This window comes from Perca flavescens, chromosome 13, assembly GCF_004354835.1.
Source record: "Perca flavescens isolate YP-PL-M2 chromosome 13, PFLA_1.0, whole genome shotgun sequence".
NCBI lineage: Eukaryota > Metazoa > Chordata > Actinopteri > Perciformes > Percidae > Perca > Perca flavescens.
The window spans coordinates 6,856,785-6,874,330 of record NC_041343.1 but is presented as its reverse complement, the minus strand read 5'-3'; the positions used below and the strand labels follow the sequence as shown (position 1 = coordinate 6,874,330).

Genomic DNA, 17,546 nt, shown 5'->3' with positions numbered 1-17,546 from the left:
GCACAATATATCTATAATTTTTTTTAATCGTCATCGTGATATGCACGTGCGCGATAAACACAAGTAATACTGTTATCGCCATATTCAACAGCGTTATCGCGCATTGCATATTTTCCTCACATCGTGCAGCCCTACTCTACACATAGCTTTTCTAACAACATGACCTGCTCTAAGGTGTGTTGGGAATACTCTTCTCATTGCCTAAGCCCCGGGTGCTCAGGGGACATGCTAGAGGCAGAGAGGTCCCACCTGACAACAGCAGCATCTCCCATATCAAGCAATAATGACACAGAGTTGATAAGTGAGGAGCGATGTGACGCCTCCGCCTGCCGCTGTTGTTGCCAAGCACATTTCAATCTCCTCAAACAACGAGATATGAGGTCCTACTTGGGGTCAAAAAAATGCTTATTCATTATCTTCTCCGTCTGGGTTTCAGAGCCTATATCAATCTTGCTGCTGAATTGGGGTTGTGGGTGATTTTACGCCCAGGCCCATACATTTCCTCTGAGCTGGACCTAGGAGGACTGCCAAGGTAATGCTAGTATTCTTTACAAATTACTATTTGAGGGAAAATGTATTCAGTATTGCTTGGATATAGAAATCCCGATTTTCTGTGTATGTATATGTAAGGTCCAGTGTGTAACGTGTTTAGTTGTTCATTATCAAAATCTGTGTTGCCCGTCCACAAACTTGTCCTTTTTCATGAATATTTACATCCACCATCAATCCTTTTGGCTTGAAATTTTACATTTGAGTTCGAATGAACTGGGGTAGACACTCCATATTCATGCTCCATCTTGAAATACGTTAGCCTGTAAGGGACATACAGGACATACTGCTCCGCCTTTCACGTTTTCTCTGTCACATGATAAACTCACAGGTGATGCTAACGCTGTTAATGGGTATCGTAGCTTCCCGGCAAGTTTGAAGAACGAAACGTGGAGCAACACACCTATTCAAAATCCAAATTTCAGGAACAGGAGTCTTCTTCTTCGCCCAGAAAAATCAAAACGATATTGAAGCCAGCAAGAGACCGTCTTTTTGACGCGTGAAGGCTACCGTAGCTGTAATATGTACTTTGAACTGCGTGGTGCAAGAGAGTTGATTGCGATATGTGATCTCAACGCTAGATGGGAGAAATTCCAACACATTGGACCTTTAGAAAAGGATTGCCCAAAGTCTGTCCAATGTTTGATCAAAAAGCTCTTACTAGTTGATGTCCCAGTATAAAAGAAATGAAATTTGTAAGTTAATTCACCTCGACAGCACAAAAGCAACTTGATCTGAACCACAAAGTGATACCTTTTTTTGTTGAGTACAATCAGGGTGAAAAAGTCACATCTTTCTCAGACTCAGTGGTGGAAGAAATATTCAGATCCTGTACTTAAGTAAAAGTACTAATACCACACTGTAAAAAATACTCTATTACAAGTAAAAGTCCTGCATTGAAAATATTACTCAAGTAAAAGTATGTAAGTATCATCAGGAAAATGTACTTAAAGTATTACAAGTAAAAGTACTCAATGTAGAAGAATGCTCCCATTGTAGAAAGTGTAAAGGATCCATGTGAATGATGTGTTTAATGGTCTAATCATTCCAGCTGGACTTTTAGGCCGTCATATTGTTGGCTAGTTTCATTTAGAATATAACATCAGATTTTATAAACTACATGTTTTATGTGCAACAATCTTAATGTGTAATGTAACTAAAGCTGTCAGATTAATTTAGTGCAGTAAAAAGTATAAAATCTCTCTCTGAAATGTAGCATAGAAGTAGAAAGTGGTATGAAAATAAAAGACTCAAGTAAAGTACAAGTACCTCAGATTTGTCCTTAAAGTTTTAGTGCATAACTTTTTGATATTAATGAACGTCCGTTACATTCAAGCCATTGCCAAATTACAAAGCTAATTAAGACTATCAGCTCCACACAACGCTCTCTGGATTTCTCAGTATGGCTGTGTTCAGAAGATTGTGGCGTCTGGTGACTTTTGCACCAGAAACTCGAGTGAAGATAATGACCTCTTCTGAAGAGTCCATCATGTTTTTTTAATCCTCCGTGTCCTCCTTGGCTACTAGCAACTGCGCGACCACGGAAGGCTTTTATCATGTGGACACGCCGACAGTTTTGTTGTCATTACTTAAGACCCTGACACACCAACCCGATGGTCGACCATCAGCAGAAAAGTCAGTCGGACTGATCAGCCTCCCCGAGTTGGTCAAAAAAGTGCCTCGGAACACACCGAAGCGACGCCGACTTGAGGGTACGTTCTGCGCGTTCGCGAGATGTAAAACGTCTCCATAACAGCAGGCGACGCTAATCTGTATTGTCGCCCAAAAAATTAAAACCGGCAGCTGATTGGATGAACGCGTCACGTGGGGTCTGGCTGCTCCCGGATTTTTACAACCGAGCATAATGGCGGCTTCGTTCGGAATACGATATCATATTTCACGAAGATAGTTCACCGAAACATGTTTCTGAAAACATTTTAAGCGAGAAATAGGCCATGCAGTTGCTGAATCTGTCTTCATTTCAGATCAACAAAGGTCAGTTTAAGATTTTTGACTTGAGTAAATGTACTAGAAGACTTGACCAGTGTGTGATGCTGTGTCCTCTGCGCCTCTGCTGTTCTCGCAGCTCCGTGGCTTTAGTCCTAACTAAGCATCTTGTTTCCCGTCTCTTTGCAGTTGGCTCCTCCGTGATGGTAGCATGAGACTGAGGACGACTCACCCAGGCTTTGCTCAGGCCGTCAATGCTTTTTTCGACAAACTTATACCAAAAGTGGTTCCACTCCAGGTTACTTTTTTGTCTCTGCAGCTGAAAACAAATCTTTTATAGCTCCAGATTGTTTAACTTGTCATCCTTAAGAAGCAGAAAAAATCATGTGTTTATGTTTTTTAGTTCAAGAAAGGAGGTCCCATTATTGCAGTGCAGGTGGAAAACGAGTATGGATCCTTTGCAAAGGATGACACTTACATGCTGTTTATTAAAGAGGTGATATGACAGGCTTGCTCAATTAAAATGCTCCCTTAACCCTACATTAAAACGCACATGTATGAATAGAGACTGATACTGATAGAATGGATTAATTGGATGATGTTCTGTAAGTAGGCTATCTTCTTTTGTGTTTGAATTCGAAAGGCCTTAGAGTCCAGAGGGATCAGCGAGCTCTTGCTCACGTCAGACAACCACAACACAGTAAAGTCGGGGGGTGTGGACGGAGGTACAGTCTTTCAATAATACACACAAAAACATACAAACATACACACTAGGGCTCAACGATTTGGGAGGGAAAATTGCGATTTTCCTGCCAGGTATTGTGATTACGATTCGATTTGCGATTGTTCTTTTTTAAGTTTAGCTAAAGTTCAATATTCCCTGTGTAACAGATACAACATGTCACGGAACATTACAACATGAGACGCCATCACAACTGCTCTATATTGTTATGCAAGGATGGGAACATGGATAAGAATTGCCCGCAATAAGTGTTTTTCTTTTAATAAGAAAGGAACATTGAATCTGTGATATGTAACACTATTCCGGCATTTATCTTATGAAATAACAGTAAATATAATAATAAAAAGACCAATACAAGATGTTAAACCAAACACTCAATTAAATCACGATTAGCTAATCGCATTCTTTTAAATCGCGAATTCGATTTGAAAACGATTATTTGTTCAGCTCTAATACACACACACACACACACACACACACACACACACACACACACACACACACACACACACACACACACACACACACAGTTCACCTTGTGATCTCCCATCTTGTAGCCATCAGATCATTGAAGCTGCAGAAGCTTAATCAGAGAGACATCCAGGATCTGAATGCTATCCAGGTGTGTATCTCACCTTTACACATCACTTCACTGTCTGGCACCAAAGACGTCAAATATACAGTTAATGAAACATGCATAGACTGTATAATATTAATGGACAAAGCATCCGGTTCGGCGAAGTGCTGCAAATGCGGAAGTGCCTTAAAGCTGCATTCTATCTGAATTCCAGCAGGGGGCGACACGTGCGGTTGCAAAAGGAGGTCGGTTTCTGTAGAAGTCTATAAGAAAGTGACCCTACTTCTCACTTGATTTATTACCTCAGTAAACATTTATCATAACTTTATGGTCTCAATCGCTAGTTTTAAGTCTTCTGCAACACAGAATGATGTTAATTTTTTTAAATTATGGTCTTGTTGATTTTAAAATCGGCGATAAAGCAGGGGGTGTCTTAGGGCGTGGCTATGATGTGATTGCCAGTGAGAGTGTGTAAGTTAACGTGGCTCCTCCCTCACTCCTCCCTCTCGTCTAAAATCGTCACAACAGGATGACTGCGCCCGGAACGGCAAACTCAACAACTCGTAGCAGATCTCCATAAACCAATGGGTGACATCACACATGCTCTGTCCACTAATATTAAAAGTCTATGGAAACACGGGACAGTGAGTTAATCGTGTGGGCCTTTTCTGTGTTGTTTGTCAGCCCAACAGCCCCATCTTGGTGATGGACTACTGGACCGGCTGGTATGATGTGTGGGGTGACCTCCACCATGTGCTTCCCCCAGAGGGTAAGGAAGGCTCTCCTTGTTTTCAGTGGCTTTAGAGATGAAAAAGACATTTCTATCAGTGCTTACCTCTTATTCTAAATTCGCCTGGGTCATCCCTGGACTGATTGTTGTCTGAAGGGATATGTTGTTTTCATACTGCACCGTTTTGGTTGCATGGCATACCCCTTTTTCTCTTCCCTCACTTCCTGTTTCCTCGCCATCAACTACTGTATCTGATGAAATAGAACAAAAAACACATTGGTATACAACTTCTTTATAAAGAAATGGCTCATACATACAGTAGATATGATTGAGGTTTATATTCAACCAAACATAATTGGATAGTATTTGGGGTTGATGGAATTCCCTGGAGAATATAAAGTTATCCTTAGTCTAAATGCTGTTTGTGGCTTTTTGACTGTGTTGTGGAAGTTTCCTTTGCAGCAGGGGGGGGTAGAGTTTGAGAGTTTAGTAAATTGAAACAAATAAGACAGACTGAGACTAAAACCAAGTTGGGTTTTTGTATTTTATTAAAGACATATATATTTAGCAAAATAGGAAGAATACAGGTTCACAAGAAGCACGTAGCTCGGTGTGTCAAAGATTCTTCAAATGAGTGGAAGGAAGAGTGAGCTTAAATGCACATTTGGGAAAAGCGGAATGACATTTGAACACAATCAATTGTCAAACAATAAAGATAGCAACCTTCTAGAAGTTTCTTTCTGACGACAGTAAAGATATAGATCCTGTACTGGCATTTATCAGGGAAACACAGGCATACGTCATAAAATCACTTTCATCTAATCCTTTGCCCCTTTCTGACATACATCCTTAAATCTAATCCTCTGTCCTTTCCTGATGTACCTCATAAAACCACTTCATCTAATCCTATGTCCCTTTCTGCCCCAGCTGGGGTCACGCTCCCCGTACATCTAAACAGACAAGGGGGGAACGGATCTGGGAGGGGAGGATGTTAGATTTTGTGGCCTTGTGGGTTATCAGTTCACACAACGGGCATACACTTTCTCTCAGACTCTCAGTCTCTGAAGTATAAACAAACTCTAATCCACATGCAGGAATGCAAATGAACTGTCTTTGCTTTGGTGTATGAAAATGCAATGTGCTGAATAAAAACATAAGGATTATAAAGAATAAATGCTTAAATGTGAATTTGCCATTACATTCCACCCTTTTGATTACAAACTAATCACAACACATAGATTACATTTAAGAGTATAAGAAAATATTGCTCAAAGTGTTTTTTGTGAGGGGACAACATAAACCCTCTAGTAAAAAGCAAGCATCACTTCTGTGAGGCAAAACAAAAGAAAGAGAGGAAAAAAAAACATAAAAGCATCACTTTGTACTGGAGATGGTGTCCAGCTCGTAATCAAACGCAGCATATGTGGGAATGTGAAAACATGAAGATTCGGTGTGTTGCAAAGCTTGATACTGAACCATGTGTGTGGTGAACAGAGAGGAAAACCTTTTCTTGACCAGTGGTACAACACAACAAACACAAAGCAGGAATGCACAAAAGAAAGTAACCATGGGTACAATGAACCTTGCAATCCAGGCGCTCCACCTCCATCCTGAAATCACAATAGCAGTTAAATTCTCGAGACTTTTGTGTATTGTGTCAATGTTGTGTGCGTTTGCGACCACCCCGTACCATGGCAGAAGTCCTGAAACAAATTTGCCCCCACCCCCAGCGGGAGGTATGTACTGGGGATAATGGTGTGTCGTGTGTACGAGTGAGGACATAACCTTAATAGGAGTCAGGTATACAATTGCGCACCTTCCTGACCATAGAGCAGGCAAAATTTGATACCAGTAATCGCCACAAAGCCAAACATAGTCTACCAATGACCCTGCACCAGAATCGTTTGGCCAGCGCATCAAGTGAGTTTTGGAAGGATCTAGAAGGGACGCATTAAGGTAGCCTGGTTTGGTGTGTAAGCACATACTAATTCCGAAATTACCTGACCCGTACGTGCCCTTCAGAGTCTGTCGACAACCAGTGGTCGAACCTAGATAATGGGAACCTAGACGGCGAGCTCGTTCAATGCAGAGAGCATGTGTCAAATCTACCATTAAGCTATGATGAAATTGTCCAATGCTATCAGCCACCCTCCCGTTCTTAGTTTTTACCATTGTCCCATTTGGAGCGCGTACCAAACGTTTAGCAAACCCCGCACATGCAGACGGTTGGGAGGAGGTGGAGTAGAACTGGTTACCAATTATTTTTACATCTTTAAGTGCAGTTAAAGCACGGAAAGCGTCGGTCAAGTTTAACGACTGTGGCTTTACAGGAGTGGCCTGCTTCTGGGATAGGGCGAACAGTCCATCCATCCATCTTCGTCCGCTTATCCGGTGTCGGGTCGCGGGGGGAGCAGCTCCAGCAGGGGACCCCAAACTTCCCTTTCCCGAGCAACATTAACCAGCTCCGACTGGGGGATCCCGAGGCGTTCCCAGGCCAGGTTGGAGATATAATCCCTCCACCTAGTCCTGGGTCTTCCCCGAGGCCTCCTCCCAGCTGGGGGGGGGGCTGGGAGGAGTGTTCAGGGGCGAACAGTGAACAAACGAAACCTCTTCACGGGTCGGTGATAGAAGCCTTATCAGTTTTCTCCTGCCTGCCTGCTCCATTTGTGTGTCAGAGCAGGGTGCTGCAGTGTGGAATGTGTGGAATGTGCTGTGCTGTGAGCGTCAGAGGAATGTCTGTGAGACACAGCTGAGTGTCAGCTTTGGAGGATGAGTCTATGAATGAATGTGTACGTCACTGCTGTCTTTTGCAAAAAAGAAGTTGTTAGCAGTACGGTACCAGTTTGGTTGATCAGGTTTCTTTTCTCTTTAATGTTCTCATCTAAGAAAACTTATTTTCTGCTGCTATAGGGTGGCACAGAAAACGCCGTTCTGTCAGGCCTGCCCTATTTCTCCCTCGTTGGTGACTAAGCAGTGGTCTGCACGTCACCTTTAGCAGGTTCTGGAAAAATACCTGCTCCTTGTCCTGGATCTGGAACCTTTCTGCAATGGGCCACGTGAATCCACGTAGCTCTCTCGGACACCTTTATTACTGTGTGCGTGGTCAGGAGGATCTGGTATGGTCCTTGCCAGCGTTTCGACTGCCAGTTCTTCCTCCTGAAGTCTTTCACCACCACAAAGTCCCCGGGCTGGAGTTTGTGCAGGGGACCCTCAGCTGGTTGAGGCAGCGCTGCAGAAACCTGGACTCTGATGGCAGAAAGGGCAGAAGAGAGTTGCGTGCAGTAACTTAACATGTCATGCTCACATAGAGCCGTTGTTGGCGGGGGAGCCTTTGGTGGTTCTGTCCCTACCTGTGGTGGGCGGCCAAATAGAATCTCATAAGGGCTAAGATTCGAACGAGCCCTTTTTCGCATCCTCATGTACATAAGCACAATTGGAAGTGCCTTTGTCCATGGGAGATTTGTCTCTGCACAGCATTTAGACAGTTTTGTTTTTATTGTACCGTTCTCTCGCTCGATCGCCCCCCCCATATACAGGCTAATCTGTGTAATGGCAGTGTTTACAAAATGAGCTCCATTGTCGCTCGACAGGCGGTTTGGTAAACCCCATCTGGGAATGATTTCTGTCATTAGAGCCTTTGCCACCACTGAAGCTGTTTGTTTTGAGGCAGGAAACACTTCAACCCATTTGGAAAACATGTCCACCATGGTCAAGGCATATTTTTTTCCTTCAGAAGGTGTAAGCTCTATGAAATCCATCATCACATGCTCAAATGGCCGCTCAGGTGGTGTGTGTCCTGCCTGTTGTGTAACTTTCACTGGCCTGCCTATGTTGTTCTGTGCACATATGATACAAGTTTTAATACATTTTTCTGCAAATGTTGTGAAACCCCTTGTGTACCATGTTTGTGTTATCAAAGCCATCATTCCCCCTTTTGACACGTGGTCCAAACCATGTGTCACCTTAGCAAATTGGGAGAAAAATTTTTGAGGAAGACAGGGCTTGGAGTCTGGGCCTAGCCAGGCCCCAGAGTTAAAGGTGCACCCTGCAGCTTTCCACTGCTGTCTTTCCTGTGGTGTAGCGTGTGTTTGCATAGCAGCTACAGAGTCTGGGAGTGAAAAATGTTCAAGGTCTTGTGTATCTGTGACCAAAGTGTCAACATGAGATAAAGGCTGGCGTGCAGCTGTTTTAGCGGCTGCATCTGCCCTAGCGTTACCCCTAGAGACAGGGTCTGTAGCTCCAGTGTGTGCAGAACATTTGCATATAGCTACTTGTGATGGAAGTAGGATAGCAGTCAAAAGGTCATTGATCAAGTGATGATGCAAAATAGGCTTACCATCCGATTTCAGGAAATTTCTGTGTTTCCATAGTGCACCAACATCATGTACAACTCCAAAAGCGTACCTTGAATCCGTATAGATGGTAACGGATGAGCCTTCAGCCAACTTACATGCTTCAGTGAGGGCAATGAGCTCAGCAGCCTGTGCAGACAGATGTTTTGGGAGAGATTTAGCAATTAGAGTGGCTGTATCTGAAACCACAGCAAATCCTACCTGTCCCTGGCTCGTGTCCGGGCAGCGAGATGCTGACCCGTCCACGTACAGAATAGCATCTGGGTTCTGTAAGGGGATGTCAAAAAGGTCAGGACGAGGAGTACATGTGTGCTGCAATTCAGCCAAACAGTCATGTGGCTCACCTTCCCCTGGTGTAGGCATGAGAGAAGCAGGGTTAAGAGTAGTACAACGCTTAACAGTTACATTTGGCATATGGCGAAGACAGGTGTGATATCTCAGATAACGGGCTGCAGACAAATGGGAAGATTTATGCTTGAGTAGAATCCGAGAGACACCATGTGGGACTAGCAGTGTGAGAGGGGCGTAGCCCACAATGTCCCTGGAGGCAGCCAAAGCTTTTTCAGCAGCTGCTACAGCTCTGAGACAAAGCGGAAGACCCGCAGCAACAGGGTCTAATTTTGCGGCGATATAGGCTACCGGTCGGAGTCTGTCCCCATGCGGCTGGAGAAGGACAGACGTCATGCATCCTAAGCGTTCATCCACTGTCTAAGTGAAAGGAAGGTTAGGGTTAGGCAAACCTAAAGTAGGAGGACTCTGAAAGGCCATTTTGAGGTTTACAAAAGCCTGATCAGCCTCCACATTCCATGTCATGCGATCATGCGCAGTCAGATTTTTACCGTGAATCAGATCGGCTAGCGGCTGTACTAGCTGAGCGTAGTTTGGGATGAAAACACGACAATAAGAACACATGCCCAAAATCGACATCATTTGTTTCTTAGTCACAGGTTTAGGGAGGGGAAACTATTGCCTCAATGCGAGATGGAGACAAGGTTTTCCCTGCTGCAGAGATGTCATGGCCCAAAAAATGAACATCTTTCACGAATTGTAATTTTGACCGGCTGGCTTTGTGGCCTTCGGCTGCAAGATGTTTTAACAATGCAATAGTGTCATGCTCGCACTGTTCCTTTGTGGGACTCCCCACTAGACATCTACGTATTGTAAAAGACCGGACCCAGGTGAAAGGGTCAAACTTGTGTCGCAGACACAGGATTACTCAACTGGTAAACGCTGCGTGTGCAAGACACCTGAAATGATAAAAATATCCTGCAACACCCCGTCGAGGGAGAGAAGGAGATTCCGGTATCCACGGTGTCAGTCCAGTCAGTCAGTTTGTCACAGTCCACTACAAAGAGTCCCAAGTCTCTCCATTGATCTGTTGGAGATTTTCACAAAGAAATATGAGCATGTGAGTGAGGGACACGGAAAAATGTTCTCTGTTCTTCCGTCAAGTTCACTGATATTGCACATTTGTTATCATGCCAATACAGATAAGTACACTCCAGCTCATCATTTAGGTCAGCAAAAAATGTGTCAGTGAATTCCTCATCTAGGTCTGGTGCAGCAAAAGAAGTACAGTGTAAATCTGATGCCTGCATGACCTCAGCTGTGGTGGACACGAAGCCTCGTGCTTCTGTCAGTAAATCTTCAGCCTGACAGAGGGAAACCCACCATTGAAAAATATACAAAGATGTGTGTGTGGGTTCTGACATAAAAACGTCAGACATGTTGTCTTTACTAAGACGTATGACTTTGAGACCGGTTGATGTCGGAACTACACCTATTCCAAACTCACACATGAGGTCTCTTCCTAAAAGATTTACAGGGCACACTGGAGAAAGCAGGAATGAGCATTTTGCCTTTCTATCAGGTGTGGGGTCAGTAGGGTCAGTGTGCACACAACTCATGGGTGTAGTGAATTTTTCTGGGATCACTGTGCCGCTAGCACTTTTAGAAAAAACTTGTCTGCCTGAAAGTTTTTGACCTGGGAACAAATTTGTTATCAAAACTGAATTAGTTGCCCCGCTGTCCACTAAAAATTCAACGGATTTCCCTTGTACATTCAACACTGTAGTGGGCATTTTCTTGTATGTATCGGATGAATCCATAGAATAAGTCGGAGTGCTTTCCCTAATTTGTTCTTGTTCCAGATATTGTATAGCATCTAATACAACCTGTCTGTCGTGTGGGGAAAGTAAGTGTGGTGTGCGAGGAAGCGTTTCTTCATTGCGAGCATGTGTGTGTGTGTGTGTGTGTCTGCATTACCTCCCTCAGCTGTTGTGGACACGGATCTCATCCCTTCTGCACCACCACCACTCCCCTCCCCTGCATCACGTCAATCTGCGTGTTGGCCGTTGTTGCCCTGGTTCTGCTGTGGTTCGTTCTGGCCGTTCCATGTGGGGTTAGGACACTTCTTTCTCCAGTGTCCTTTCTGGTGACAGTTGAAACATGTCTTTCGATCCCCAGAGGGAATACGGCCACGCACTTTGCCTTTGCCTTTGTTTCTGCCTTTTTCACGGCCTCTCGGTTTTCTGCTTGCCAGGTCTGCCACAGTGTTCATGAGTCTCAGCTGAGCCGCGTCGTTCTTTTCACGTCTTTGTTTCTTCTCTTGCTTGGCTGAGAGTGCCAGGACTTTCTCAGCATGTTTTGCGTGTCTGACGATGTCAGTCAGTCTTGCATCTTCAACACCAATGCACGATCTTATTACCTCGTCCCTGATGTCCGGCAGGAGTCCACTCATGAATGCGTCTTTTAGATGTGATTCCCATGACCCGATAACAACTCCCAAGTCATCTGGCTGTGGGATTCCGCTGTGTTGTTGGAAGACTTCATTCATCCGGAAGTAGAATACGTCTGTGGGCTCATTTTGCATCTGTCGGGTGTTGTTTATACGAGTCATGTCAGTACGGTGTGGATAAGTCTTTTCGAGGCCGAGTACCAGCGTCGCCATCGCAGTTTTGTAGGCTGCGTTAGCTGGGTCGTTAAAGTCAGGGTGTGTGATGACGGGATCGGTATTCGCGTCGGCCGGAAAATACTGTTTTATTCTAGCGTACTCCATTGGGCCCAGATTGTGGAGCAAGATTCGTCTTACTTCATGCATAGTGGGTGTGAAAGTCTCAAGAAATCTAAAAAGGCATGCGCCGAAGCGTTTGCCAGAGTCTTTGCATGGAGGCAGGTGCTCGGTGGATCTTTTGAGGTCATCTTCTGACCAAGCTCGGTATATGAGACCCACTCCGGTTGCTGTCGGGACCTGGGGCATTATACAGGAGAGCTCCACTTTTTCCTCCTCCGTCTCTTCTGGTGGTGGAGGGGCTGTCGCTTGTGTGACAGCGGCAGCACTTGCGGATGGCTGTGCAGCACTGCTGTGGCCTGCCTGTTGCATGGCTCTGGTCTGTGTTTGGAAAGCCACGGCAGGGGGCTTAGGTCGTGTTGAAGCTCCTGCTGATGGGGCTGTAGCTTCTTCGCGCGGTTGGGGGTATGGGGGGGTGGGTGTGGCAGCACATCCAGGATCAGATCAGCATCCCTTAAGCTCGGATAGAGAGGAGGGGAAAAATCAGTAAGAGGCTTCTTTGTCTGCACTTCATCAGTGCTATTGATTTTTAACAGTGACATATGTTTCTGTATCTGTTTACTTTCCCTGGTTTCAGCTTCTTTCATCCATAAGTTAAAACACTCCTTATTTTTCTCCACTTGTTCTAAATCACTCGTCTTAATTTTGTCTTTCTTTCTCAGTTTTTTTTCTTGTTCCTCTAATTCTTGTTTTAACACTTTGAGTTTGCACGTGCTAAAAGACCCATTTTCAGGAAACCCGTAAGTGTTGGACCAATACGGCAGACACTCCAGGCTTTTTGAGCCGTATTTTCGCACCATGTCATCCACCACGGTTCCCGTAGGGACGTGTGAGCCGGAGCTGCCCAATCCGTTACCCATTTTACTGGGAAGAAGTACTTCTATCCTACTTACAATCGTCACTGTAAGGCCGGGTTTCGGAAAAACCCAAGCACAAAAAAACCTAACAGTTTCTGAAAAACTGTTTATTAGATTTACTTCAAAACTTAATTAGATTTGTCCTCCGAAAATCTACAAAGCAAAGTCACACCCGTGCGTGGATCAGTTTTATGGTGCAAAAATACTGCTGGAGTTATCACAATTAGGTATCCTCACAACCTTAAAAATACCAACAAAAATCTATACAAACAACCCAAATGTTTATCCTATCTCAGTGTCCAACGTCAGTATTTGTTTCTGTAAGTTTTACTACAGCCAATTCAAATTACTCTAATTTAATTTGAAATTGGAGTGTGATCTTACCCTGCTGCGTGGAATTGCTTCCGTCGTTGTTTTTTTTGAAGATCAGTGTGGAGTCAGAGGAGTCCTCCGCGGTTTCTGACCCTCTCTCTCTGAATGCTTTTTGGGCGAGGTAGAGGCGAAGATCGTTTGATCTCGGATCTGCAGGTTCCTCAGTCACACACGGAGCCACTCTTATCTGCCTCTCCACTCTGATCCCATCTCTCGTCGCCAGGTTTGTTGTGGAAGTTTCCTTTGCAGCAGGGGGGGTCGAGTTTGAGAGTTTAGTAAATTGAAACAAATAAGACAGACTGAGACTAAAACCAAGTTGGGTTTTTGTATTATATTAAAGACATATATATTTTGCAAAATAGGAAGAATACAGATTCGCAAGAAGCACGTAGCTCGGTGTGTCAAAGATTCCTCAAATGAGTGGAAGGAAGAGTGAGCTTAAATGCACATTTGGGAAAAGGGGAGTGACATTTGAACACAATCAATTGTCAAACAATAAAGATAGCAACCTTCTAGAAGTTTCTTTCTGACGACAGTAAAGATATAGATCCTGTACTGGCATTTATCAGGGAAACACAGGCATACGTCATAAAATCACTTTCATCTAATCCTTTGCCCCTTTCTGACATACATCCTTAAATCTAATCCTCTGTCCTTTCCTGATGTACCTCATAAAACCACTTCATCTAATCCTATGTCCCTTTCTGCCCCAGCTGGGGTCACGCTCCCCGTACATCTAAACAGACAAGGGGGGAACGGATCTGGGAGGGGAGGATGTTAGATTTTGTGGCCTTGTGGGTTATCAGTTCACACAACGGGCATACACTTTCTCTCAGACTCTCAGTCTCTGAAGTATAAACAAACTCTAATCCACATGCAGGAATGCAAATGAACTGTCTTTGCTTTGGTGTATGAAAATGCAATGTGCTGAATAAAAACAAAAGCAGAGAAAAATGATGATTTATAAACTTTGTTGAACTTCTTGTCAGATATGGTGTCCACCGTGAGAGAAATCCTGCGGCGAGGCATGTCTGTTAATCTCTACATGTTCCATGGAGGCTCCAGTTTTGGCTTCATGAGTGGTGCCCTCGCTGATCCTTCCTACAAAGCATTGGTCCCCAGCTATGGTTGGTTCTTCTGTGTTGTGTGCTGTGTCACAAACAAACTAGTCTATATCCACGACGTTCCACTTCCAGGATTGCTCCATTGCCGTCGGAAATTCCGCCGGATGTCCCGCTTTTCGGCCAAATGTCCATTACCTTCTGCTTTCTTTGTGTTGGCATTTTAACCTCCGGTGGATTTCTGAGGACTATGGTTAACTGCTCCTCAGATCTCTGCGGGGTAAATCCAGACAGCTAGCTAGACTATCGGTCCAATCCGAGTTATTCTTAAACAACCTTTGAACGTACACATGTTCCACCAAAACAAGTTCCTTCCCGAGGCTATTTTGCAGAGGCACCGTTGCTCCGTCCGGTGCTTAGCACGGCCCAAGACGATTGCGATTGGTTTAAAGAAATGCCAATAAACCAGAGCGCGTTTTTCTCCCATCCCAGAATGCTGTGTGGACTAGCCAAGACCCTCCTCCGCAGCGCTGCGGAGGAAGGTCTTGCAATGTGAGACTACGAACAAACTAGAGGTGTCTTTAACGCAAATTTACAAAGATTTTATTTTAATGACAAAATTCACACTGCCAATTCAGACCTGGAGAATATGTTCCATGTTGTCTACAGAACAGCGTTGACCTCAACGTCCAGCAGGTGGCAGCAGATGATAGTTAATCTGTTACACTATGATGCTTTTCAGATTATGACGCTCCCTTGTCTGAAGCTGGGGAGTACACTCCAAAGTACCACCTCCTTAGGGATTTGCTTTCTCGATACAACAGTAAGTTAAACACTAAATTGAAATGAGAATGAAGTATGTGAATACATGATGTGCCTGATGTTGTCTTTGTCCTTTCTGTGCAGGTGGAAACAGTTTCCCTGACATGCCAGCCCTGCATTACAGGGAGGCTTATGAACCAGCTATCATGTACCAGCATCTGTCATTATGGGATGCTTTGAGCTTCACTGAGGGGGTATGTTTTATCTGGTACCTATATGTGTAAGGGAAAGAATTGTGCTTTATAATAAAAGAGATTCATTTATTTTAGTTTTCATTTTTTTTGCAGCCAATTAAGTCACTAAAGCCATTAAGCATGGAGAATCTGCCTGTGAACAACAGGAATGGCCAGTCCTATGGATACACGCTGTATGAGACTACCATCACCAGTGGAGGATCATTGAAGTCAGGAGACAATGTCCGAGACCGCGCCCTAGTGAGTCCTCATTGTAGCCCACATGATGGCATGATCTTGCTCGCGCTGACATCACGCAATATACATGTGTATAATACATGTGATTGCCCTCCATTAATCATGATCCTTGATGTGTTTGAAATGCTGAAACAAAACTTAAAGGAAAAGTTTGACTTTTATTTTTTTAAATATGCTTTCTTACCGCAAGTTAGACATTAAATCGATACAACTCTCATATATTTACACAAAACATTAAGGCAGAGCCAGCAGCTGTTAGCATAAAAACTGGAAGCAGGGGTAAAGAGCTCACCTGACTGTTTCCAAAGGTAAAAGAGTTCTACCATCACCTCGTAAACTCATTAATCATGCACTACTTGTATATCTTGTCTGCAAAAAAAAAGGAGGTGACAAGTTATGGTTTTACAGGGCCTTATGTGTCAGATCATTTCTTGGTCAGGTGCAGTGACTTCCTAGAGACTTCTTGTCAGCGTGAGATATTGGTGGAGACTTCAGATATAGGTTATGAGATATATCACAGAGGTGCTGGTGGGCGGGTTTTGTTACAGGTGGACAGAGTCAGGCTAGCTGTTACCCCTGTTTTTATTCTTCATGCTAAGCTAACTGTCGCCTGGCTGTAATAATCTTATCATCAGCAAGACAGCAAGTGCATTTCACAAAATGTTGAATTGTTCCTTTAACAGTCATCGCTTTTAGGAGTCAGTGCATGTTGTTGGTAAGCCTAGAGTACACATTTCACAACAATGACGAAATACAGCACATAGAAGTTGTTTAAAGGCGATGACTGTGGTGTTAGTAGTTGGCAAACTTGAAGCCGCTTTTGAGATATTTCATTCAAGTGAAGAAGACTTCATGTGGTATGTACTGTAATATAATGTATGTGACGGCCATATTTTTCTTCCTAGGTGTTTGTCGACAGAAGCTACATTGGTCTTTTCAAGCGCCAAAGCCTGGAGCTGGCGGTTCCAGATGGTAAGGTATGGCATCAAGTTGGACCTTGAAGGCAAATGTCCTATAAACGTCATTCACAGTTATCAGATGTCATGGATGCTGAAGTGTTGGCTGTTAAAACTGACAAAAGACATAAAGGCAATCAATCCCTACAGGGACAGCGTACCTTAAGTTTATTGGTGGAAAACTGTGGACGAGTTCACCGTGGAAGGGACCTTGACAAACAGCATAAAGGTGATCGACAATATGCAGTACCTTGCTTTGCCTGCTATTAAATCACTCAAGCACTCAGTGGGTAGTGTACAAGCCACTTTTCTGATTTGTGTTCTTGCAGGCCTCGTGGGAGACATTTTATTAAACGATATCCCCTTGCGGGATTTTACAATATACAGCCTGGATATGAAACCCAGCTTTATTGATAGGTTTGTACGCTTTATTGAATCTAAAGCATTGCATATCACTTTCATCATGATCTTATAGTGTGTTTGAAGTGGATGCCTTATTTCAGTCTTTATCAGGCACCTTGGAAAACTCTCCCTGAAACTCCGAGCTTCCCTGGATTTTTCATAGGGAGGATGTTTGCATACGGGTATCCGAGTGACACATTTATGAGGCTGCCAGTAAGTTAAATGAAACAAATAGTTTTTATGCTATGTACATTTTTGTGTGTGTGTGTGTTTGTATGAAAACTGAATTGTCTTTGGGTCCGCAGGGCTGGGAGAAAGGTGTTGTGTTTATCAATGGGCTGAATCTGGGCCGCTACTGGTCAATTGGTCCCCAGCAGGCTCTCTATCTCCCTGGCCCCTTTCTCAACAGTGGACATAATCAGGTACAGCTGTGCACAAACTGGCGTTTGTTAGAGGAATAGATCAAATTTTTTTGGAAATACGCTTTGCTTTCTTGCTGAGTTGGATGAGAAGTTTAATACTACTCTCATGTCTGTCCCAAGCGGCAACCTCCGGTGCTGAAAAATGAAGCCGATGCGGAACTGCCAAAAAACTGCGCTTCCTCCAAAGGGCCATTCAAAGATGGCAAGGGAGTCAATCCCCACAGACCCCCATGTTAAAATGCCTAACTTTACAGCA

At 44.0% G+C, this 17,546-nt stretch overlaps 1 protein-coding gene across 2 annotated transcripts in view; it reads left to right on the top strand.

Moving 5' to 3' along the window:
- LOC114566222 (beta-galactosidase-1-like protein 2) overlaps nt 1–17,546 on the top strand; it is a 23,470-nt gene that overhangs the window by 2,855 nt on the left and 3,069 nt on the right. For both annotated transcript variants that reach the window (XM_028594544.1, XM_028594543.1), the window contains 15 exons: nt 437–532; nt 2,686–2,794; nt 2,900–2,992; nt 3,140–3,221; nt 3,796–3,860; nt 4,500–4,584; nt 14,186–14,323; nt 15,000–15,080; nt 15,164–15,273; nt 15,367–15,513; nt 16,416–16,487; nt 16,617–16,695; nt 16,796–16,883; nt 16,970–17,081; nt 17,174–17,290. In XM_028594544.1, the coding sequence (XP_028450345.1) occupies nt 437–532; nt 2,686–2,794; nt 2,900–2,992; nt 3,140–3,221; nt 3,796–3,860; nt 4,500–4,584; nt 14,186–14,323; nt 15,000–15,080; nt 15,164–15,273; nt 15,367–15,513; nt 16,416–16,487; nt 16,617–16,695; nt 16,796–16,883; nt 16,970–17,081; nt 17,174–17,290 (1,474 nt within the window). The remainder of the gene's footprint in view (nt 1–436; nt 533–2,685; nt 2,795–2,899; nt 2,993–3,139; nt 3,222–3,795; nt 3,861–4,499; nt 4,585–14,185; nt 14,324–14,999; nt 15,081–15,163; nt 15,274–15,366; nt 15,514–16,415; nt 16,488–16,616; nt 16,696–16,795; nt 16,884–16,969; nt 17,082–17,173; nt 17,291–17,546) is intronic.